Source organism: Aspergillus piperis, assembly GCF_003184755.1.
Source record: "Aspergillus piperis CBS 112811 unplaced genomic scaffold BO85scaffold_1, whole genome shotgun sequence".
Taxonomy (NCBI): Eukaryota; Fungi; Ascomycota; class Eurotiomycetes; order Eurotiales; family Aspergillaceae; genus Aspergillus; species Aspergillus piperis.
The window spans coordinates 135,909-159,406 of record NW_020291591.1 but is presented as its reverse complement, the minus strand read 5'-3'; the positions used below and the strand labels follow the sequence as shown (position 1 = coordinate 159,406).

The following is a 23,498-nucleotide window of genomic DNA, read 5'->3' as shown; positions in this document are numbered from 1 at the left end:
CAGAGTGGATACATGCCTAGGTAGACCTTTTCCATCCAACTTTCATGACGCCCGACGCACTTCTGGGTTGACGCACTCGCCTCTCATTCCGTTTCAGTGCAAGTATGGTCGATTCCGATGAAGAGTATACAGGAGAAATATCTGAGGATGAAGATGAAAGCAATATCTTATCAGGATCTCGTGGAGATACTGCGGGCGCATCCCGTTCGAAGAGGAGAAAGCACCGTGGAGGCGCAGAATGGGAAGTCTCGAGAACATGGGAAACCTTAGTTGAAGGTGCCGACGGCACAATCAGCTCTACAGTCGAAGGGCTTCTTGAAGCTGGGAAAAGGAAAAGGTAGGTTGTACTTTTTAGGCCGGGTAGCCCTCAGTCCTGATTAACGGTTCGAGCTGAGTTTCCATGTCTTCGCGCTTGCAGGCTCCTCAGAGATACGACTCCCTTACAACGGGGTATAATCCGCCATCTCATTCTGATCATAGATCTGTCACAATCCATGACCGAGAAAGATCTCCGACCCACACGCTATCTATTGTCCCTACGGTATGCACAAGAGTTTGTGAGGGAGTTTTTCGAGCAAAATCCCATTTCTCAACTCGGCGTTCTTGGCCTCAAAGATGGATTGGCGGTTAGAGTCAGTGATATGAGCGGAAACCCTACGGAGCATATCAGTGCCATCCAATCATTGCGAGACCAGGATCCGAAGGGTCTTCCTAGTTTGCAGAATGGCTTCGAAATGGCTCGTGGTGCTTTGTTGTATGTCTTCTCTGCGCTTGGTGCCGTATACACTAGATGATAAGAACGGGCTAACCTATCTTGCAACAGCCATACCCCAAGCCATGGCACCCGTGAGATTTTCGTCATATTTGGCTCCCTCCTTTCTTCCGATCCCGGTGATATTCACCAAACGATAACTACGCTCATCAACGACAAAATACGTGTTGGAATCGTGGGCCTTGCCGCCCAAGTGGCCATCTGCCGCGAAATTTGTGGCAAGACTAACGGAGGTGATGATACCACATACGGTGTAGCACTTAATGAACAGCATTTCCGTGACCTTGTGATGAGTGTGACAACACCGCCAGCCACCTACTCTCAGAAGCAATCTACAAGCTCTCTCTTGATGATGGGTTTTCCATCACGGACAGTTGAGGCTTACCCTTCACTTTGTGCTTGCCATTCCAAGCCTTCTCGTGGAGGGTATCTGTGCTCACGGTGCAACAGTAAGGTTTGTGGTCTCCCTGCCGAGTGTCCTTCCTGCGGTCTTACTTTGATCCTTTCAACCCACCTTGCTCGGTCATATCACCATCTGTTTCCCCTTATGAATTGGGTGGAAGTTTCGTGGCAACATGCCTCGCGCAGTAGTGTCTGTTTTGCATGTGGGATCTCCTTTCCACCAGTACCACCCAAGGAGCAGTGGCATATTTCAGAGGGACAGGCAAAGGGAATGAGCGTAAGCAGCCGGTATGAATGTACTGTGTGCAAAAACCATTTCTGCATTGACTGTGACCTTTTCGCTCATGAGGTTGTGCACAACTGCCCTGGCTGCCAAAGCAAGGTGATAATTCCTACGAGTTCCGAGCCCTCTCAGAATCACGAAGCTCTAGACAGGATGGATACCTCTGCATGATCATATGGTTGATTGCGAATAATAAATCAATAGAATGGCCGTGGGGCTCACTTTCTCGGTCGGATATGTAGATGCCCCCGCCATCGCCCTCGCTAGCGCGACCCGGTCTATTATCAGTCAAGCTGTCAAACTAACCGCCAGTCGAACAAAGTAACATAAAACCAGAGGCGGGCTATCATACCTCACAATAATTATCAACTGAAATGTCGGCGGATCAGGCCATCAAATTCTCTTAGACTATATTTCACCTGACCGAAAGGGTAACCTTTTAAAATCTAAGTCCGAGCCATATGGAACGACTTGTTGATATACTGGAGTCGCAAACACGAAACAGCAAAATGGCGTTTTATAACCTATCCCGAACGTTTCAATTCGTCGCATTCGGCTTCTCTCAACGGATTGATAAGGAGCTTGCGATAGAAATAATTCCATGAAACGAAGAATTAACATTGGATAGGAAAGATCAGCCATGCAGCCATGCTGCTAACGCCGATAGGCTCGAGTCTTAGCGGGAACCCCGCCAAAGGACCGAAGTACGAAGTATATAGGCTACGTCACAGCCTAGTAGCTAAGCTAAGTATCCAAACTAGTTCCTAATCTTCAATCTACGTGGACCTCGGTTAATCTTGGGCCCGAGCACCCTTACAACGGACTCAACCACTGGCATCATTCACAAGGAGAGTGAACAACCGAAAAAAAAGCAACAGATTGCAAAATAGAAGCGGTCGCTCTGTCTCAAGACACAGAGAGAATTTGCGCCTTCCCTTCGAGTGCCCAAGCCCGCGCAATATATTCCCTAAAAACTACGGGAACCCTCAAATTAGCCCATTGGGTAGTTTGAGCCTGCAGCAATTTGTCACGAGATGGCGCAGCTTCAGCCCTCGGAGAATGAGCTATTTGAGAGATTGAGCTCATATCCTTTCAGTACGGATCGTGAATTTGCAGTTGGGCTTTCCATCATCCTAGGCCATCCGGAATCACCTGCGTCGGAAGAGGAAATCAATCGCAATGATGACCTTACCCTACAAGCTAAATGCTTCTACTTCTCAAGGTATACATACGATCTGTATCCACCCGCGATCCACGGTATTGTAGCATATGCATATGACATTGTATGATTATATACAAATACTGGTACTGATCTTTGTCACCATGCCTTGTTCGTTATCAGGAAAGAAAAGCTCATGCCACCACTCGAGTTCTCAGCATACAAAGCATGGCTGGAATCAGCATCAAAAGTCAAGTCCGCCGACCTTTCATCACCAAGCCCTACAGTGAACGTTCCCAATTCTAAAGAGGAGCCTGCATATCCTTCATCCTTCGCTCATATAGTGGAACTCATCACAACCGGTCAACCCATTCCCGGAATTCAACAAATTCCAGACACCGTCTTGACAGGCCATGACACTCCAAGCGAGAAGCCAGAAAGGCGGAAACCATGGGAAAAAGGAACAGCTAGTCAATGACGGGATTTTAGCTGCTCAGCGTTACACCCAGTGGCTGCAATCGCCCGGGACCTGGGGATCTACGTTTGCAATTGGAGGGCACCGGAGAAGTCCAGGGTTGTGATCAGCATGCAAATATTATTATTCCTGCAAGCCACAGGGTTGTGAGGGATAACAAGCTTCGGACAAATGAATGGTGGGTATGATACATCAGTTCATAATAAAAATATAATCCCGACAAGTAGGTGGATTAGAAGTGTTCGCTTTCGTAAACCAAGCTCCTGACCTGCACAAGCAACTCATAACGGTAATTGTCGGCCCATATAGAATCTCCAGCAACTTCAATAGAAAAAATATTATAGTTTCTGAGCCCATTTTGATGCTACTCGCTTGCTCGAATTTTTCCTTCATATTTTGTCTCCATTTTTCTTCTTTCTTTCATTCCAGTGTATAAGGAGAGGAGGCGTCTTTGGGGGGAGCATAAGCCGTTTAGCTCCTGCACAATGACTAGAATAGCGCGTATGAAGAAATATGCTAGACAACCTCGCGTTGTCGAAACACGCTTCGAGATTCCGGATTCCCGTATATGGGGTGCTCGATGCCTACCTGGGTCGACTTGAAAACGATACCTTCTGTGAATAAACAAGCATATGGCTAGAAGACGAAGTGCAAAGGTACTCCCTCGAAAACCTTCAGCGAAATGGTGGATAATTAGGACTCCACTGGTTCCCTCGGTTGAAACGGCCTCCATGCTGTCCGGCAATCGGGAACCTGTCCTCATTGAAACTACCATAGCGACTTATTGGCATCCCAGAACCTGGCCCTGGGCGAGTTGTGTGGGAGGGATTGCAGCAGAGCATGGCCACACGTGAACCAAACTTGGAACCTCGGAGAGATACCATGTGTTTCCTTCATAGATATCCGGTTAGGCCTGTGCAATGTCATAGTGAGGGGAAAGACGGTACCGAATATGGCTGGCAACCAGCTCACGCTGATGTGGTGCAGCATTCATCAAGATCCATTGGATTAGGTAGTTGCCATACTGGTCCCCAGCAACTATATTGTATCAAAAACCTTCAGTTCAAGCTGAGAAGGGTGCTTTCAGACTTACTGTCAATAAGAGGCATTCTAGGACGGTCAGTTCGGCCGGTGCAAACTCGAGCAAGGTAACGGTCCAAAAACTCGGTACCCCCTATCTTCAAACATTTCTCTACAATCTTGGAGGCGAACTGGTCCATGCTATAATCCACAGACCAAAGGATGATGTGCTCTATTGCACGACTCTTATCCTGAGGAGCACCATGCTCACAGATATGCTGGATACACCAGTTTCCGAATTGACCGTGTGCAAGCACATCAATTTTCGCTAGCACTTCTTCGATCGCTGGACGCTGGAGACTTTGTCAGTATATTTCATCGTGCAAATCACGGAACTTCCATTAAGAATATGTCAGAAATTCAAATTTTGGGGAGCTGCAACGGTTAAGAGGACGACAAGACAAGTAACACAGTTTGTTGAATAGGATTGACCGTGGTAGGAATCGACGTATGAGAAACAAAGTACCTTCTCATCCTCGACGCAGTTTTCGAAGATATTCTGGACTACCAAGCTCCCTGTCTCACCCAAGGCGACCTCATGCCACATTCCTCGCAGTGCTTCATTGACTTTGGTCATTATCTGGGGTGGCTCCCCACTCCAACGTAATTCGAAGAGTTTTTGCCAGACATGGCAGGCATACCGGTGAATGACAGTTTCTGGAATTCTGCGTAGAAGCTCGTGGACCATGATTGCCTTATGTTCTTCGGGCACACAATCAAACGCTTTCTGTATGACGTGACAGCCAAAGGGATCCATACTGAGGCTTAAAGTGTTTCCCTTGATCGCATTAGCGATTGACACGACTTGCTCTGGAGTCCCGTGTTCGAAGCATCGTTGCACTAGAAAGTTGCCAAAGCGATTGACCGTCAGGGGATAGGCTTGGTGTACTATGGCCTCTATGATATCATATTTCTGCTCTGTGGTCCCTACCTTCAGCTTCTGCTGCAGAAATATTGATGCTTGTTGATCATTGTTGCAAACAATCTTGTCAACGATATATTTCCAATCACAAGAGACATTCCTGTCGAGGAGCCGTCGGTAGTTGATTGGCTCGAGGGGAGAGATGTATGTTTGATGGGTGTTTCCTCCCGCCTGGCAGCATAAGCGTGGCACTATAGCAAATAATTCGAGCTCCTACTCACCACAGAAGTTGACCATTGCGTTGCACTGGGGTTGGAAGCTGTAAACTCAGTCGCCGTGGGTGAAAGTGGCGTTCCAACCGGCCGCTGATGGTATTGAGTGATGGGAAACAGACCAACATGTTGGTAGGTGCTATTGGATCTATTCACAGGAGACCTAGGGCCATGTGAGTCCGAAGAGCCAGGGGTAAATGCACTCCAAGCAGAGCTTTGTGGCTGAAAAAAAGGTCCATTGCGGCTGGCTTGAGTGATCGAACGGCGAGGTCCAAGGCCGGGTCCTTCGAGAAATCTCACCTGTTCTTCCGGGAGTTTTGTGTCGAGGGTGTAACCCCCACTGGAGGGCCCTGAAAACACACGATGAGATCGTAAAGCATCGTGTCCAGTTACACTGGTATTCGTGCCTGAGTTACCCCAAAATCGATTCGAATCTCCGCCGAGTGAATTAGCACTTGGCAAAGATATAGGCTCGCCATATGATCTTTCGATAATGGGGGCACTAAGAGCCGTACTACACACTTGCTGCGTGGGAGTATTCCAGTATCCCCGAGACCTATTGTAAGCTCCTGCGGAAAGCGCATCAGACATCTCTGATTGCGAATCGTCCTGGGCATTCCATCCATCTTGAAACTGGCTATATGCCGGGTTGGATGAATAAAGGGCGCTCTGGAGATTACTTATCGTTTGTTCCGTGATGTCCCCATTGAAATCGGTTTCAGAAGGTGGCCCAAGTGCCTGGTCTAAGGTATGTTTAATCACGCGTGTCTGGGCCAGTTCCTGCTCCTGGAGGGCGATTTTAGAATTAGCGACAAGCAATTCTTGCTTTAAACGTAGTACCTCGCACATATCGACCGATACGTTGTCCGCTTTGCCAACATCGAACGAGTGCGAGACGTCCCTAGGTCGCTGAATACTTGACGCCTTAATTAGCCCTGACTCGTCTCCTGAAAGAATCCTGTGGTTGGTAATCGTGTGATTGGATGTTCTAAGCAAATCCTGCTTGTCTGGCAAAGCCGCAATGAAATCTTGATCTACAGGATACTTCGGGGTTGTCGACTGCGGCTTGGGCGAGAGCTTTGCTAGAAGCCTTTCCATCTCGGAGTGCCCACAGAAAGTGAAATTGCTTGAATGTTCTAGCTTCTGCTTCTAGGATTGTGAGTGCTTTGAATTTCTTGAGGTTTCTGGCGTATCTGACCTTATTCGACGGGATGTCATGCTTGTCAGCCCCAGAGATCTGGCAATCTCCACCTTTGGAGGATACTGTACAATCTGAAGGGCTGGTGGAAACATTCAAATGCTTAAGGCCCTGGGACAATGTAGTAAGCTATTTAGAGGAGAACAAGTCTGTGGCTGCTCTAGGTTGTCTCCATTCAGTTACTTACTGACGATTCACGCTCAACATATACTGCGTGTGTCGTAGCACTCGTGCCACTGTCGATGATACCCTCTTCACACTGTCTGCGTTCCAGATTGAGGGGGGCATCGGAGTGTGAAGACATTTCGGATAGTCACTTGAGAGCACTGCCACAGAAGTCACAGTTTGTAAAGGTCGGCAAACACAGGGTTTGACAGGAAAATAGTCGAAAGCACACTGGTGAGCAAATAGCGCGAGCTGTACGGAATCCAAATCCTCCACAAATGGTTGAAGGCTGAATATGAAGGGGATAGCTAACAAATGACTGTAAGTGGGGAGGTACGTTCAATTAACTGCGGGACAATTCAGAAGGCAAATGGCAGTATCTGAAGACAGGGAAATCAAGGCCCGAATTTCGAACCAAACGCGTTACAAGGCCTGCGTCAAGGATCTGCAATCAAGGAAAGAGCGATGAAGACACCATTGCGGGGATTATAAAGGGAGGAAGAAATTGAGTGCTGGAAGCCCTGCTCGAAAACCCGTGTCCGAGGCACGTTGTGGTGCAATTGTCTTCTATTCCTGGGGAACATTTGTCATTGAAATATAATCTTGCTAAGAGTTAGTGACTCCCATTATTTCTTAACCTAGACAGTGCTAAGAGTGATTAGAAACTGCTTTTGTCTTTGTTTATGCCCTCTGAACAATACTACGGCTGAAGATTGCTTTGGTAATTTGTGTCATTAGACCATGACAAGCAAGAATGATCCGCAGTGGCCGTTCCAGACTATGTGTACAGTAGCAGCGAATCCCCAAGATATGCAGTGGTGAAAGTTGTTGATTAGGAAAGAAGAAAAGAAAAGGGTGTACTGGGCGGCTGTCCCTTTAGTGGGGAGGCCTAGATGAACTGTTCCAGACCTCTTTCTATGTCCAAATGTGTCTAGTAGAAAAGATAGACCCTCTCACAACATCACACCCAGATACTGTGATATCATGTTGTGTTATATATATCTCTTTGAATTTGTGAAAAATATTCTAGGGAGTAAAACTTAGCCAGTAAGCTATTCGATCCATATCAAACTTGAACATCGAAAACCATCTATTGTCCAGCTCAAAATAAGTACATTCTTTGTTGCTCTAGTAATAACAGGTTGTTCTTCCCAAATCTGTCAGAATCCATGGCAATCAACGGCATAGAGCGTTGGTGAAAATTATAATATCTCATGCTGACCAAGATTGAGACTGATGTTAGCTAAAGACTTACTGACCATGTGTAAGCAAGTATATCGATATAGGGTGATTACATGTTATCTCTATACTACTCGACTTTCAAGTCAGAGCATTAATACTGAGAGGGAAAAGTATATATGGTGTGGTGTGAAACTACCAAAATATCTTCAAACGGAACAAACTCTTATTCATCTATCATAACATTCTGAGCGAGCTGTTATACTGCATCCATCATTCAAGGAGGAGAAATATAGATAAGAGAGTCGCAGGTGTCCTCGAGGAAAGTTTGTAGCCGGAAGCCTGAAGACACCGGCAGCACAAACCATCTTTGTTAGGGCCTGCGAAGGCCACGATCCTACCTCTTCCCAGCCCTTCGCATTGAGTGGCGAGATGAAGATCTGTGGTACTGTCTGCAATGAAGTGATGTATAGGTCCGCAGAACTACACTCTCCCATAAGGTCCCAGAGTATCAGTAACAAGATATTAGCTTTCGTCAGCGTCAGGTACTGCAGTAAGGGATTAATGATGAGGCGGTTGTTTCGAAGAATAAGTAATCAGAAAGAGAAGAAAAACAAAAAGACATTCCCCACATTTTTCCAGCGTCGGCCATGGTTGGGAAAAGTGAAGTCCGCCTGGTTGTGATTACTTCGGGAAGCTTATTATCGAAATACAAGGGCATACTAATTAGCAACAGTCAATTATTTATGCAAAGATTGTCGCTAGTTGATAAACTATACATGTTTATGTAACGAGATCCCTGCCTATTCCGTCTATCGTTATCGGACGGAGAGACCTACTAAACCAGTACAAGTAAGTTCCGGCTTGCTTACTCCGTTACAACCTTAGTAAACAGGTGTATGTAACATCCCACCCGAGCAGCGTGTTCCGAATACTCAATGTTAATTCGTCCATAGGGATTCGTCATCTAGAAAACTGCAAACGTTACCTTGCAGCGCCGACATACTGCTGCTACCTACTACCCGCTTAAATATCCTGACGTACCCTGAATCACGCAAGCTCGAAAACATCGCGTTCGGCTTCCATTTTTGAGCCCCAAAAAGCCGATCTGTGCTTGTTACCGCTCAAGCCGACTGGAGGGCTCAACTGTCGTTCTCAATCGCCATACAAGCATTGGCTTTAAATGGTAAAGTGGCATTGCATTTACATACTTGGAGCCAGCTAACGGGACCGATCAATTATCTAGGTTTTCGAAATTGAGAAGTTAGGACATGACCACAACGACTGTGACCGGCACTGGGAGACGCTCTTCTGTACGACTGCCAGACCTTCAAGTACCGGCGACTTCAACGACCTCGCAACAAATGACCAGTCCAATAGACAAGTTTCCGCCATTCATTGATGAAGTACCCGAGACTACGACCGAACCAAGAGAATCGCATTCCAATTCGATTAGATATGCGGCGACAGATCGCTGGGAGCCACGGAAGCAAGCACAGTTTTCACGGGATAACAGGCATCCTACATTGAATTCGAAAAGAAAATCAAGGAAAAGTATCAGCGAGGCGATTAGCACAATTAGAACACGCAATGGCAGTGTCAGCGCCAATGCACAAGAGTTGGCCGAGGCCCTTAAAGCTCCGGTATCATACAAGCTGATAGTAAGTTTATTGGACTTGCATGGATTGCTTCCTACCCTGTTGCTTACCCGGCTTAGGTTCTCTGCCTTATATGGTACATGACCTCCGCCCTGACGAATACCTCATCGAAGTCCATCTTAAATGCCCTTCCGAAACCAATAACGCTTACTATCGTACAATTCGCCTTTGTAGCATTCTGGTGCTTGGTCTTGACCTATTTATCAAATGTGCTACCCTGGCTGAAAGATAGCATACCGGCCCTCAGGAACGGGATCCGTCCCCCGTCCCGTGATGTTGTTCTGACAGCTTTGCCTTTGGCAATATTCCAGTTAGCCGGCCATATACTTAGCTCTATGGCTACCTCTCAGATCCCCGTCTCACTCGTCCACACAATCAAGGGACTCTCACCTTTGTTCACAGTTTTGGCGTATCGGGTCTTCTTCCGAATTCGATATGCCAAAGCAACATATCTATCTCTTGTCCCATTGACTTTAGGAGTGATGCTCGCTTGCTCTTCAGGCTTTTCGACAAACTTCTTCGGCATACTATGTGCGTTAGTAGCTGCATTGGTCTTCGTCTCGCAGAACATATTCTCGAAGAAGCTGTTCAATGAAGCGTCTCGTGCAGAGTCAGAGGCAGAACCGTCCAGCCGGCGAAAACTGGATAAGTTGAACTTGCTTTACTATTGCTCTGGATTAGCCTTCATTCTTACACTACCTATCTGGTTCATAAGTGAAGGATATCCTTTGATCTCCGATATCATACAGGATGGCGCCGTCTCATTGTCGGGAAATACAGGCTCGCTGGATCATGGCGCTCTCTTCCTCGAATTCGTATTCAACGGGGTGTCGCACTTCGCACAGAATATACTGGCGTTCGTCCTCTTATCTATGATATCACCAGTTTCTTACTCCGTCGCATCTTTGGTGAAAAGAGTCTTCGTGATTGTCGTTGCAATCATTTGGTTTGGAAGCTCGACGACATCCATTCAAGGCTTTGGAATCGCTCTTACCTTTATTGGCCTTTACCTCTACGATCGCACTAGCCACGATGACCTAGCGGACCAGAGAGCAAATGCTGACCATTTTCGCACAAGGGAAACTATTCTTCCCCTGAATGTCCAGACCGCAGGCAAAACATGGGACTCAAATGGCTATGGCCCGTCGGCAAACAAGGTCTCTCACTATCACTCACCAGATGGCCCTGCCTCACATACTACAAGTACACCTAAGAAGGATGATGATGACCAGGGCCGTATCCGTCCCAGAGGAGGCAGTAGCTCCCGGGTGTGGCTACCTCCTGGCACAAAGCAAGAGACCACTTGGAAGCCGAATGATTCCTAGTTTTCCTCTGTCTTGGTTGTCATTTTCAGTCTCTGTTCTATAATATCCGTTGTCTGGTGATGTTTTGAGATTCGCATGTAGCATATTACGATGGTCTTTAGTGGCCTAGTATTGATATTGTAACCAACGTATTCTTTGAGAACTCTAAAGCTGTACATGCCTAGGGACATATTTTTTTCATTTCATTTCCAGCTTGCATATATTGGCCTCATGGTAGGAAGGTCGGGCTATAATGCTGGATAACTGGTATACATGCACGTCGATACCCGGGGAAAGTGTGAAACTACTCATACATGCTAATAATGAATTGATCGAGTCGGTTGGATGGCAATTACTATTGCAACACTCAGCTTATGAGTTCGGGCTTCTTACTGTATGCCATTCACGGTAGAACTTTAATTTCAAGCTGTACTTGTCGGCTCCGCACCACGTGTTTTACCGGGAACAAGAGATTAGAAGCTTGCGAAGAACGGACCCGAAAAGTACCGATACATCATCCACTACGCAACAGAACAGGTTGACATGAATATTGTGCATTTGTTAATTTTCAATTCCCTTGTCTAGATACGGCAAAAGATGTAGCGACTGTCAGTAAAGAACTATACCCTCATCAGGTGTTCCTTGAAGAAAAACCCTAAGGAGCTCCAGCTCAGTGCATCTTCTTCTTGGGTCATGTTGCAGAGGAAGAAGGGAAATGAAGAACCCTGCCACCTACAATAAATCATGCCCGTGAATGAGTTATGGAGAGAAAGAGAAAAGAGGAAGGAAATAGCGTCCGAAGGGCTTATTAAGAAAGAAAAGGGAGTAGTGCGGACTAAATAATCCTCCGAATAGCCGAACCAATCCGCAGGCGGCAATTTGCGAGTGACGCCCCGGCTCATGGCTGGCAGAATCCGAACCAAGCCAAAAGTGCACCTCCCATCCAGAATCTCCCAGCACTGTAGACTTCCACCGGCGCCTTCAGATAACGTCCATTGCGCTCGCTGCTCAAGTCTACTCTATCCTCTCACATTTGTTTCTATTCACAGTATGCGGCCGCAGTTATCTCGTGCGGCCGCCCGGCTCGTCCGGGTTCCCAAGGTCAACTACCCCAGGACATTCGCGACGACAATCCCTCGCTCCGCTGAGGTTGAACTCACAATTGGTAAGCTACATGCTTCTTGCTGAACTTACGTAGCTTTGCTGACCTCTCTCTCTATCTAGATGGGAAGAAAGTTTCAGTCGAAGGTGAATTCGTGTCTCAATCCATGGCTTCTCAGCATCTTGCTTACATGGCTTAAAGCTGGCTCCGCTCTCATTCAGGCTTGCGAGAAGGCAGGCGCCACGGTTCCCAGGTATATTGACCCAAACCATTACTACTGTAGAGGATAGCTAACAACAATTGACAGATACTGCTATCATGAGTATGGTCCAAATTGCCGAATATCATTGTTTTGAGTACTAATTGAACCACAGGAAGCTCTTGATTGCAGGAAACTGTATGTCTATGTTTGTCACCGGGTTATTGGAGAGGTCACTGATTGTTTTTCTTTATAGGCCGTATGTGTCTAGTCGAGGTCGAACGGGCGCCTAAACCTGTGGCATCATGTGCTTGGCCTGTGCAGCCGGGCATGAATGTTAAGACGAATTCACCACTTGTACACAAAGCTAGGGAGGGTGTTATGGAATTTCTTTTGGCCAACCACCCTCTTGATTGCCCGGTTTGTGATCAGGGAGGCGAGTGTGATCTGCAAGACCAATCAATGAGATACGGCGCCGACCGTGGGCGTTTCCATGAAGTTGGTGGCAAGCGCGCGGTTGAGGACAAGAACATTGGGCCCCTTGTCAAGACGTCTATGAACAGATGCATTCACTGCACTCGGTGTGTTCGGTTTATGAACGATGTTGCCGGTGCCCCCGAACTGGGAACCACTGGCAGAGGAAACGACATGCAAATCGGTACTTATTTGGAGAAGAACCTTGATTCGGAACTTTCAGGCAACGTCATTGATCTTTGTCCTGTTGGTGCTCTCACCTCGAAGCCCTATGCTTTCCGTGCTCGTCCTTGGGAGTTGAAACATACTGAATCCATTGACGTGCATGATGCTTTGGGCTCGAACATCCGGATCGATAGCCGAGGCATGGAAGTCATGCGTGTTATCCCCAGACTCAACGACGACATTAACGAGGAATGGATCAACGACAAATCTCGGTTCGCGTGTGACGGTCTGAAGACTCAGCGACTTACAACACCCTTGATTCGTCGTGAGGGCAAGTTCGTTCCGGCTACTTGGGAGCAGGCCCTGAGCGAGATCTCCTCCGCCCAGCAAAACTTGCAGCTGAAAGAGAACGAGTTCAAGGCTATTGCAGGACATCTTGTGGATGCCGAGTCGCTTGTTGCCATGAAAGACTTGGCTAACAAGCTTGGATCCGATAACCTCGCTCTGGACCAGCCGGGAGGCAGCTCGCCTGTTGCCCACGGTGTTGACGTTCGTTCGAACTACCTCTTCAACTCCAAGGTCTACGGAATCGAAGAGGCTGATGCTATCCTTCTCGTTGCTACCAACCCTCGTCATGAGGCCTCTGTCCTCAACGCACGTATCCGTAAGCAATACCTGCGCTCTGACTTGGAGATTGGTCTTGTCGGAGAATCATTCGATAGTACTTTCGAATTCGAGCATCTTGGATCCGATGTCAACGCTCTTAAGGCTGCCCTTTCGGGACAGTTTGGAGAGAAGCTCGCTTCTGCTAAACGTCCAATGATCATCGTTGGCAGTGCTGCGGCTGAACATCAAGACGCGAAGGCGATTTTCGAAACAGTCGGCAGCTTTGTTGAGAAGCATGGCAACAACTTCAACACCCCTGAATGGCAAGGCTACAACGTCCTCCAGCGTGCGGCATCTCGTGCTGCAGCCTACGAGGTTGGCTTTACCACACCGTCTCCCGAAATCTCCCAGACCAAGCCTAAGATGGTTTGGCTGCTGGGTGCTGATGAGGTCACTACGAGTGAAATTCCAAGCGATGCGTTCGTTGTCTACCAAGGACACCATGGTGACCGAGGTGCCCAACTTGCTGATGTTGTCTTGCCTGGCGCAGCCTACACTGAGAAGTCTGGCACCTACATCAACACTGAGGGCCGTGTTCAAGTTACCCGGGCAGCGACTTCGTTGCCTGGTGCGGCTCGTGACGACTGGAAGATTATTCGCGCTACCAGCGAGTTCCTCAACGTTCCACTGCCTTACGATGATATCGAAGCTCTCCGCGATCGCATGGAAGAGATCAGTCCTGTGATGCGTCGATATGACGTCGTTGAGTCCACCTCCGTGGGCTCCCTTAGCAAGGTTCAGTTGGTTGATCAGAACAAGGGCACACAGCCAACTGGAGCGCCTTTCAAGCGTGTTATTGAAGACTTCTACTTCACTGACTCCATCTCTCGAAGGTATGTAGAAGTAATACCCTTGAACATTTTCTGTGAGGAAGCATCTCTGACCATGTTATAGCTCACCTACGATGGCCCGCTGCTCAGCAGCCAAGGCTACGGGTAATCCCGAAACTAACTTCATGGCTGCTGGAGAGATGTCGCCCCAGGCTTTGTATGGCTAAGATTACCACTTGTAGTTCTGATCTCCCGGTTTATCCTTATTATAGGTCTAGGCGTTGTCGTTGTAACACCTAAACATCATTTTTTTTCCTTTGTTCATTCCTCCCAGTAATGCGTACTGCTATTGATTTCTCCCTCACAGTGAAGTTTCCTGAGATAGGAGAGGATGCGTCACTAGTGGTGATATTGTATATAAGTTCAAAATAAGCTTGAGAGGCTTGACGAGGTCCATTTCATGGAAACATTGGTTAGATCAAGTCACAGAAACTACAGAATGTGGATTGTTAATGGAATGGATACATATTGATTGATGCACTGATATTCCCTCTGCTATGCCTTCATAGCTCATCATCGTCTGTCTCGCCTGCGGTTTCTTCGGCATTGTCTTGTTGATGCTGTAGATCTTGTATTGTGTCTTTCCTTGATCCTGACCCTCTGGTGAATGGAAGTTCCCTGCGGGGTGGCGGTGACTGTTTTTGCATCCTAGATGGATGATAGGCTTCTTCCGTTTTATTTTGTTCACTTACCCCCTGGTCGATGCCGGACGCTGTGGGTGAATCTTCATCAGTAGTATCATCTACATCCTCCAATGGCTGGGGAGTAGAATTCGGTTCATCGTCCGTATCTGAGATCCTTCCTGGGCTGGTTTGAGGCTTGGTCTGATCCAAGCTCTCCGAGCCATTATCGCTTTCAGCATCGTCATCGCTCGTTTCCACAATAGGACGTTTCGCATGCTTCTTGCTCCCGACACGGGCCCCGACTTTTGATGAGGCGGCCTGATGTTTACCAGCTACATTTTAATAATCCCAGGATCAGCTATTGTTGACTCGACTCGAACATGTGACCTTACCATCGTCCACATCAATTTTCGCTGAAGCCAACAAGCGTTGTTGATTGCGAATTTTGAGCTTTTTCTGATTTAGAACTTGCGTAAAGTTCGTCATAAGCTGTTCCTCATGGCGGCGTTTTGCAGATATGAAGTCTTCAATTTGCTTATTGAGCTGCTCGATAGTGCTGTCGGCTTCGTGATAGTGCCGTTGCAATTTTAATAACTGCTGCTCAAGCATATCAGCTCTGGCAACGGCGATAGCAGACCAGTCAAATAGCTGGATAGCTTGCTCATCATCCTGCTTTAGCGCTATAGAACCGAGTCTTTGCTGTGGATCATCAGCACCACATCTGATACTTTTCGGTGGTTGGAATTACAGTTATAGTTTGGACCCTCCGGCGAATAGTGAGGACCAGTTGATTGCCCTGCCTACCCTGCCCCTTGATGCTAGCTGATAATTCAATACCAGATAGCAGATCTGAATTGTCTGTATTGATCTCTAGCTGACCCAAGGCACGCAGTAGGATAAGAACCCAGTCCTCATCGGTTCCCTGGTAACCCTTTGAACGGTGAGTCTTCGCACGAGCCTGTCGCACTATTCTGACTTAGTATATCACAATATTTGAAGAAAGAACAGACAAAAGGAACAGTAATATGGACACCCCATACCGACCCCATTATACGGAAATTCTCCTTCCGTTGCAGTGAGATTCAAGTCGAGTGCAGCCGTATTGGTGCGCGCGACGTGGAGCAGCACATAACTGTCGGGCTCATCAGACCTGGGGACACGTAGAACCCGAGGAGGTGACGTGTGTTCAGACGTAGACATATTGCTGTGACTTTGACTACCAGGACTTGATGCAGTATGAAAAGTATTGCATCCTATTTTATATGAAGACGAAATTGGGATCTGTCTAGGCTGCCTAGGAGAGGAAGGAGTGTTGCCTGGACAAGCTGTAACTATAGACTTTGGTAGCCGCAAGCACCCATGTATGGAACTTGTATTTTATTGTGTAACTTCAGCAAAGTGGTAAAACTACCATTCAATATTGCGACGACAGATGACTTGATCCTGAGCTAGACCTGGTACCTGCAGTGGTGTGAAGCAGTACCAAGTAGTGCTCGGTGAAACTGCGGTACTGGAACTCCGTTCAATAGCTGCGATCGGCCGACTGTGTGGATCATCAGTGTGAGTCTCCCAGCAACAGACAGTCAACTAGCAAGAGTCTAGCTATGACCTATGCAGTGCTAATAAAGGGACTAGCGAATGCTGGGTGGGTATAGCACCTTATTACCCATTTACGCGGCCAACCAAGGCGACGTAGCATTACCCAATAGAAGGGGAAGAAAACGGTGAAACCCAAGCCGTATTTGATCCAAGATGAATGAATGTATGTAGTAGTTAGTAGTTCTCGTCGACATTGCCGTCGGTCTCAGCCAAGCCCCTCCGCCCTTTTTTTCTTGCCGTACTTTCGTTCCCATGGCCTCAGCTTCATCATTGTTGTCATACAAAAGAGGCTTGATAGCTGGCTCCGTGATTATTCGTCGATGATCACCATTTGGTGCCGTCGCGCTCTGGTTTCGGCGTTACATCCATCCCAGGCTTTTCCCTTGTCCGTATTTCCCAGGTTGCGTTCCTCACTTCTGTTCCCTTCCCTTCTGACACTACGCGCCAACTCTCGAGCGAATATCGGAGCACACATTCTGGCCTCACCTTGATCATTCTGTTTGGTTTCTGTTGATTTTGAGACTTACATGCGACCCTACCTGCTTGGCCTCAGTATAGGGCAACCTGCCACTCACATAGATAGCGGCTTTAGTCGAGTTTCCCCTTTTTGGAACACCGTCAGGCTTCCCCCTCACGCCTTCTAACGCTATCGCTCTTGTTTAATTGCCAATGCACGATCATACGTCGCCTATCCGATCCGAGTAATTGACGCATATTCAATCTGACCTGTCTCACCAAGCACGGAATGACTTTGCTTTCCCTTGGCAGCCGAATCTCAGCGCTCGTGTGCTTTCCATCTGCTACTTAGAGCCCCGAGGATCTTTGATCTCCTATATGAGCATACATCAGTTTAGTGCGAGAACATGGCTCCCTTCACTCTCGAGGTCCGCCACAGTGAGGAAGAAACGATCGAGTGTTGGGACGATGACGATGATCTACAATGCTACGAGGATATCCAGCTACGAGCCGCATCAACAGCTACATCTGTGACGACTTCGTCAGTGCGCCGGTCGGGCCACCGAGATTCGATTTCATCGCGTCGCTCGGGACGTTCCGATATTGATTCCAACGCAGGAGGGGACGAGGATTGGCAGGTTCAGCTGTTGGACAATGACGAAATCATCACCGAAGAAGCTATCGCTTCTGCCAAAAACGCCGGGATCCCTTTGCCTATGAACGTCCCTCGATCGGCCCTCATTGGAGGCACCATCAAGCGCCTCGGACACAGAAAGCAGAAGAAGGATATAGTCGACGACTGGTCAGATGACGTCGAACTTCCAGGTCCCGACGGCACCCTTGAGTTAAAGCGTTCGCTAAATATGTGTTTTCCTGAGTCTCTTCGGCAAATCAATTCCGCTGCCCCAAGTCCGACCAAAACCTCCGCCCCGTGTTTTTGGGATAGCGAGGCGTCGACACGCCTTCAGTCAGCTCTTGCTATCACCTCTATTTCACCGCAAGAGGGCGGGCTCGTTGACACTCAAGACGTTCCTACGATTAGGGTTGCCAAGCCTCGTTCACCAGACAGAGCAACGCGTATCGACAGTCCGACTCCTGAGAGAGGCCAGGATTCCACCGACAATCTCGAAGATGATTTCGAGTTACCGGCGGATGACATCTTGCTCCGGCTCTCCCCTAGAAAGACAGCCGTGGAAACCGCCGGTCCTACTCCTGATGATATCGACGTAGATTGGTCAGAAGGCAGTATTGGAGTCCGGTTCGGGGGTACCGCAAGGGATCAGCCATCAATTCCAAGCTCTTCGGTTTCCGTTGTCAGCCCAAGTTCATCGAGCTGTCTCACGGTTGAGAGTGAAGATGAAGGCCTTGATGGCCTCGTCATACCAGAAGGCCCGCTTGATTTTGAAGCGTCCTTAAGGAAGCGGAAAGAATCGCCCAGTGATGACGTACGGTTGGAACGGCGTCCAGTTAATCAGACGCCAGTCCTTACTGACGACTTCTTCTCGGGCCTTGAAGTCAACAATGGAGAAGTATTCAATCCTCGCAGGCTGTCGATAAACCCCAACGTCAAGTGCAAAACGGAAATTCCCAAAAGTCCTGCGCGGCACTCAACAACTACAATCACGTTCACGAACACGGCGGTTTCCCCAAAGACTCGAATTCCTCGCCTTTCAGGACACGACCGTCCTCATTCAACCCATCTCGAGACTGTGTCGGAGAGCGGTGCTCCTCTGTCGAGATTTCGGTCATCACAACGCCGGGCTGGGGGTCATTCGTCACAGTCTTCCGTCTCCAGCCTTCCTGGGTCTTCCACATCTCAAACACCGTCAACCCCTAGTCGACGGCTCATGGGCGCTGGTCTATCGAATGATAGCTTTGCTAGTGAACGTATAGCCTCGGGTAGGCAACTACTGAGGACCAAGCGCTCAATGCCAACATTACGAAATCCACATCAGACTATCTCAAATATTCAAAGTCTGCCTACACTACAAGATGGTTCGGACGTGCCTAAATACTACGCCACCCGACCGAAAACTCCTGTTGACCGGATAGGAAGTGATACGAAGACTTTCGCTCGTAAACCTCAGGCACCATTTCTTCCTGCCGGTGCCTCAGATAAGCAGTCGCATCATGCCAGTGTCAAAAGTTCTCGATACAATCGTCGGTCCAGTTCAGATAGTCCCAATGATGCATCAAATCCCCAAGGACATGGAACCCGACTGCCGCGATCTACCCGCCATGATACTATGGGTAAGACTCTCAATGAGTCTAGTCCAGAGACATTGGTCGCTGCAAGCAAAAGAACACTTACGCGACCTACTCGAAGGCGTAATTTTGGTGATGGTTCTGAATTGGCACTATTTGACGATCTGCCCACATCTTCTTCAGCAGAGAGAAAATTCGTGAAGCATCCTTCGGGGCGAGGTGTTCCGAGGACACTTAGAAGTAAATTAAACCACGGCCAGTCTAATATAGCAAAGGCAGATGCCACAATCGAACAAGCCACACCAAGCGCCACAATCAGGCTAAACAGTGTCACACCAAGATTCGCACGGGACACGAACGCTTCGAGGAACGCAAGAGAACAGCGCATTGCATCGTTAACGAACACGCCAAAGAACCGCGACAATCACCCGCTTGCTCCTCTTGGGATGAATTGGAAGCCTGCGAATGTGTCACGGGTGCCTTCGAACTCAGCAACTATCCGGAGCAGGAAAAGCAAAGCTGCGCCAGTGCCTGTCTCCAAACCACAACTAATCAAACCCATGGGTACGGGTGTGCAAGAGCCCAAATGTAAGTTCAGCTCCAGTACATGATGGGAAAAGTGCTGACATCCTTAGCTCTTAATGGCATGCGTTATAATCCTAGTTCCTTTTGCTGGGAAGGAAATGAAAACATAGTCCAGGATTTTGACACTATGTCCCCCAAGTCACCAAAGCCGACCCCTGCTCTAATCACGAATATAGGCGCGATGAAGAATGTGCAGGTCGTCGGCGGAATGGTATTTGATCCACAACGTATGTGCTGGCTCAAATTGGCGCCATTACAGCCGGGGAAGGATGGGCTGGTTGCTATTCAAGACGAAGACGATGTCTTTGCAGGTCTAGACGACCTAAAAGAGCCGTCCAATACCGCGGGGGGACGAATTTCGGGCGCCTATGATGAATTCGGTCTCGCGGCCAGTATTGATGACCGCAGCTACGAAGATTCATCGGACGAATGGCCCATAACGGAAGAGTTTGACGTGGGCCCGGAGTTTATCAGGCGGCAGCGTGCGGAAGAAGAGAAGTGGAGGCGCAAGGTCGATAAATGGACCACTCATGATCGTGGGAGGTTCGGGGACGGTTGGAGATGGGCTATTCGGGATCTGGTGAGATTCAATAATAGCACGCTCAGCACACAGCACCTTGACCGCACATGACTCGGTCGCAAGTGGCGTTTCCAAGAACAGGGGGGCCAGGGCACTATGAAGTGGTGAAAGGCCGCTGCTGTTGCATTGAAGCAGCTCCTATTGGCCTATGCAACCCAACCCTGCTGCCAGCTTTCGATGATGGCAAATGGTGATGAAATGGGAAGACTCATGATTATTCTACGAGACTATGACTTAAAGAGGTGCGATTTGCTTTGCTTCTTATGAACCGGTTGTTATATGTAACTTATTACCACGCCATTGATGGACAGATGACTTTTTCAGGGATGTATAATAACTGATCATTTTTATGTGAATCCAACTGTAAATGATAGGAGGAATCCAGGAATGAATCCTTAATTCGAAAGCAGTCAGCTACTGCCCGGGGTGCTTGGTCCTAGGATCTTGTAGAACAAACACATAAAGTCTAGACTCCTTGATCATGGTAGCGCCTCGCCATTCTATAAGAACTGGATTGTCGAGGTTAGTAGTATCATACGCCTTGCCACATCCACTGAGGGACATATTTGCGGGTTTCGTAATTGTGGCTGTGGTCAGCATGGCTGTTAATAAATACTTTACAATACCTACGTGGGCTAGGTCTTCCTGCTTGGCGTGTTAGGGCTGGGCCAAAGTGAGGCAGACAGAGATTCTTGGAGCAATTCATTATGCATGTTCACGGAACCTAACTCTTCTGCACTACTCCATTTTCCATGTTATGAATTGAGCAAAGATCTTTAACTCAAACCCTCATAGCTGCAAACTTGTCCGAAGCTCCTAGCCAGTATTTGTAGCACAGCCCTAGAATCCAGGCTCGACGAAGACGTACCAGTTGCGATCACAGCTACTACCTGGCAGGATTTCCCCCTCGCGTCGGAAACTAATCTACAACTCTTACTATATTATAAGCTTCCCTTTCCGATAGGCCTTGACATCCCAGTCATGATGCAAAGGCTCTTCGGCCCCAACCCCCCGCATCCCCGGGAGTTCCGGATTGTTCGTATGTAGTAAGTAGCGCTTGCCCTAAGCCAGCAATAACATAACCTGCAAGATCATGAGAGTCGAATTTTCAGAATTTGTCCGAAAACAGCTACTGCTTTATTGGTGGGGTCGGTTACTGCTTCCCAGCGTTACTGACCCTTTGCAGGCAGTGAGCAGACATACCGTGCATCCAGCAGCGCACACCCCTGCATAGATGGTAAGAGACCCAGATGATCATCCATCAGCCTAGCCAGCGACGCATCGATCTACGTGGATAAAACCCGGCATAGAAAGATGTCGTACTTAGCAAGAATTCTGCCTCATCAACTTCTGTAACTTGGAGGATATGATCTTAGTTTCTAGGTCCCGTGTCGTCCACATGAACAGCAATCAGTATCGACTTTTCGCAATCCAGGCAAACAAGAGAACGATCAGGTTCTCAATGCTGCTCTACTTAGTAAATCTATGGAGGCAACTAAATATAGATAAGGTATCGTAGTCTGAGCCCAATACGCCACTGTCCAGCCTGAAACTGGTGCGCCGTCCCTCAGCAAAAGTCTTTTCACCGGAGAGTGAATATGCCAGAATACCCATCCTGATGCTCATAATTGCGTCGTCAATCTTCCCAGTTCGGAATATCAACGGATCGTTGGAGATTTTGCAAGGGTAAATTTCCAGCCCTCTCTCTTCGACTGTGCAGCTTTTGGTCCTCTCCTGAGACAGTGAGATGACTTGCAGGCTCTGAGCCATGTATACCAACGCACCGTAGAAACCAAGACGCATATTATTCGTGAAGGGGATGCTCTTTTGCTGACGATTCAGGTACTTTGAGTCAGCATGAGAGACTCCAAACTGCCATTAGGGTACGGAAGGCAGAGTGAAGGGAGCTTGTTCACTTTCATCGATACAAGGCGAAGCAGATAATAAAAGACTGTTCACTTAAGTGGAAAGCGGGCTAAAGAAGCGAAACAAGGCTAATGTGGTTTTTTAGCAAGAAAGATGGTCACTTGAACCACAGCAATGATCATGGTGATGACTAGTGGCGATATTCTCACTTTCAGGTCAGTAATTATAGAACGTGGATGGTCTTTAGTCTCTGTGCATGGATCAATAACATCATATAAATCACAACATACATATAAGAACCAATTCTCAAAAGGTACTGCCTATTCAGGAAGTTGCTACGCAGAAGATCAGGAAAGTGGAATACGGAAAAAGAATTGATAGCAGCATCTAAGTACCGCTATGTGAATAAGACCTCTTCAAGCCAAAGTATTATCTATTGGCCTGACTTAACATACAGTCCCATGTACTGGGCCCGTGCCTAACACCATATATAGCCTTCGCATGCCGTTTAATACCCCAGAAAGCCGGGATTACCCAGTAGTAGTAAGCGTACATATATTCAAATCTGAAGCAGTCAGCTACTAACTTTCTCGAACTAGCGTATTCTGACCTCTTACTGTATGTACATGGGGCTAAGGCAGTTATAAGTTCAGTGGCGGCGTCTACAGGCTGTATGTAAGCTTCATGGGTACAGGCTTCAGGGTATATCCCTGCTTGTTTGCGCCATTGTAAGACAACGAGTAACCCCGATTTGAGTAGGCATTTGGTCAAAGACTGGGTAAGGACAAGGAGTAATGACTGAAGCGGGTCTGCTCCCTCCACAATGGTCATTGGTGCTGGACATGGTTAGCAGACGGGTGGAACGCTCGCAAAGGTTAAGCATCCATTTCATGAGGAGAAGGGGGGAAGCAATGCAACCCTCACTAGTCTAGAGTTCTCAACCAAAAGAGCAGAATATCATATACAATGTCGACACCCGAAAGGGTCACACAAAGTATCGAATTTCAAACTGAGTGAAGACGGAATTTCATGCTGCTAAGTCCGGGTACTTGCATTGGGGGTAGATAGACGAGACGCGTACATAATACGAGCTACATGGTGTAGTGTAAAGGACTGTTCTCACCTATCCTTACTTACCTTCAGGGGGTATTGACCTTGCGGCGATAACAAACCTACTCCTGGTTCCGTCCTCAGTACTCGATTTTATCAAGCCCTCCTTTCGCATGGTGATGCCGAGTCAAGCCGGGCTGGTATTTATTAGAGAAAGTATGTATCTGTGTCTAGGGAGAAATCGGATCTCTGCCTAGTAGTGCTTGCTCTATGCTTCTGATGAATTCAG

The 23,498-nt window shown here is 47.9% G+C and overlaps 8 protein-coding genes across 8 annotated transcripts; 5 read left to right on the top strand and 3 right to left on the bottom strand.

Annotated features, from left to right (window-relative positions):
- Positions 1-104: 104 nt before the first annotated feature.
- Positions 105-1,628, top strand: BO85DRAFT_359602 (TFIIH/NER complex subunit SSL1; the record flags this gene model as incomplete). Its single annotated transcript, XM_025655519.1, has 3 exons — positions 105-337; positions 419-754; positions 824-1,628. The coding sequence occupies 3 exons, from the start codon at positions 105-107 to the stop codon at positions 1,626-1,628; spliced, it is 1,374 nt and encodes a 457-aa protein (XP_025520471.1).
- A 667-nt stretch (positions 1,629-2,295) lies between these two features.
- Positions 2,296-3,275, top strand: BO85DRAFT_1755 (DUF5572 domain-containing protein). Its single transcript, XM_025654317.1, has 2 exons — positions 2,296-2,679; positions 2,800-3,275. Exons 1-2 carry the CDS (start codon positions 2,492-2,494, stop codon positions 3,092-3,094), a joined length of 483 nt encoding a protein of 160 aa, XP_025520470.1. The 5' UTR covers positions 2,296-2,491; the 3' UTR covers positions 3,095-3,275.
- A 723-nt stretch (positions 3,276-3,998) lies between these two features.
- On the bottom strand, positions 3,999-6,807 carry BO85DRAFT_359554 (Pumilio-family RNA binding repeat-containing protein; the record flags this gene model as incomplete). The annotated part of the gene is made up of 6 exons (XM_025655516.1): positions 3,999-4,129; positions 4,185-4,464; positions 4,638-5,264; positions 5,315-6,454; positions 6,504-6,614; positions 6,691-6,807. 6 exons carry the CDS (start codon positions 6,805-6,807, stop codon positions 3,999-4,001), a joined length of 2,406 nt encoding a protein of 801 aa, XP_025520469.1.
- Positions 6,808-8,768: 1,961 nt separating this feature from the next.
- On the top strand, positions 8,769-11,188 carry BO85DRAFT_473274 (putative ER to Golgi transport protein (Sly41)). Its single transcript, XM_025662614.1, has 3 exons — positions 8,769-9,033; positions 9,094-9,508; positions 9,565-11,188. The coding sequence occupies exons 2-3, from the start codon at positions 9,119-9,121 to the stop codon at positions 10,828-10,830; spliced, it is 1,656 nt and encodes a 551-aa protein (XP_025520468.1). The 5' UTR covers positions 8,769-9,033; positions 9,094-9,118; the 3' UTR covers positions 10,831-11,188.
- A 552-nt stretch (positions 11,189-11,740) lies between these two features.
- On the top strand, positions 11,741-14,725 carry BO85DRAFT_443879 (putative NADH-ubiquinone oxidoreductase, subunit G). Its single transcript, XM_025658890.1, has 7 exons — positions 11,741-11,974; positions 12,034-12,057; positions 12,113-12,164; positions 12,219-12,233; positions 12,286-12,308; positions 12,367-14,248; positions 14,310-14,725. The coding sequence occupies exons 1-7, from the start codon at positions 11,860-11,862 to the stop codon at positions 14,410-14,412; spliced, it is 2,214 nt and encodes a 737-aa protein (XP_025520467.1). The 5' UTR covers positions 11,741-11,859; the 3' UTR covers positions 14,413-14,725.
- Positions 14,726-14,748: 23 nt separating this feature from the next.
- On the bottom strand, positions 14,749-16,068 carry BO85DRAFT_360975 (uncharacterized protein; the record flags this gene model as incomplete). Its single annotated transcript, XM_025655574.1, has 5 exons — positions 14,749-14,805; positions 14,938-15,200; positions 15,261-15,548; positions 15,673-15,834; positions 15,909-16,068. 5 exons carry the CDS (start codon positions 16,066-16,068, stop codon positions 14,749-14,751), a joined length of 930 nt encoding a protein of 309 aa, XP_025520466.1.
- A 1,076-nt stretch (positions 16,069-17,144) lies between these two features.
- On the top strand, positions 17,145-20,559 carry BO85DRAFT_418 (putative cytokinesis regulator (Byr4)). The gene is made up of 2 exons (XM_025657791.1): positions 17,145-19,716; positions 19,764-20,559. Exons 1-2 carry the CDS (start codon positions 17,331-17,333, stop codon positions 20,342-20,344), a joined length of 2,967 nt encoding a protein of 988 aa, XP_025520465.1. The 5' UTR covers positions 17,145-17,330; the 3' UTR covers positions 20,345-20,559.
- A 1,467-nt stretch (positions 20,560-22,026) lies between these two features.
- BO85DRAFT_473270 (uncharacterized protein) lies at positions 22,027-23,384 on the bottom strand (the record flags this gene model as incomplete). The annotated part of the gene is made up of 6 exons (XM_025662613.1): positions 22,027-22,117; positions 22,210-22,409; positions 22,450-22,479; positions 22,615-22,637; positions 22,777-22,995; positions 23,297-23,384. 5 exons carry the CDS (start codon positions 23,382-23,384, stop codon positions 22,383-22,385), a joined length of 387 nt encoding a protein of 128 aa, XP_025520464.1. The 3' UTR covers positions 22,027-22,117; positions 22,210-22,382.
- Between the last annotated feature and the right edge of the window lie 114 nt (positions 23,385-23,498).

Coding starts and splice junctions, on each gene's coding strand:
- BO85DRAFT_473274 (XM_025662614.1), top strand. CDS start 9,119: ATGACCACAACGACTGTGACCGGCACTGGGAGACGCTCTTCTGTACGA. Junction 9,509..9,564: donor CGGTATCATACAAGCTGATA/GTAAGTTTATTG, acceptor TACCCGGCTTAG/GTTCTCTGCCTTATATGGTA.
- BO85DRAFT_1755 (XM_025654317.1), top strand. CDS start 2,492: ATGGCGCAGCTTCAGCCCTCGGAGAATGAGCTATTTGAGAGATTGAGC. Junction 2,680..2,799: donor AAATGCTTCTACTTCTCAAG/GTATACATACGA, acceptor GTTCGTTATCAG/GAAAGAAAAGCTCATGCCAC.
- BO85DRAFT_418 (XM_025657791.1), top strand. CDS start 17,331: ATGGCTCCCTTCACTCTCGAGGTCCGCCACAGTGAGGAAGAAACGATC. Junction 19,717..19,763: donor GGGTGTGCAAGAGCCCAAAT/GTAAGTTCAGCT, acceptor TGACATCCTTAG/CTCTTAATGGCATGCGTTAT.
- BO85DRAFT_443879 (XM_025658890.1), top strand. CDS start 11,860: ATGCGGCCGCAGTTATCTCGTGCGGCCGCCCGGCTCGTCCGGGTTCCC. Junction 12,058..12,112: donor GAAGAAAGTTTCAGTCGAAG/GTGAATTCGTGT, acceptor CATGGCTTAAAG/CTGGCTCCGCTCTCATTCAG. Junction 14,249..14,309: donor ACTGACTCCATCTCTCGAAG/GTATGTAGAAGT, acceptor ACCATGTTATAG/CTCACCTACGATGGCCCGCT.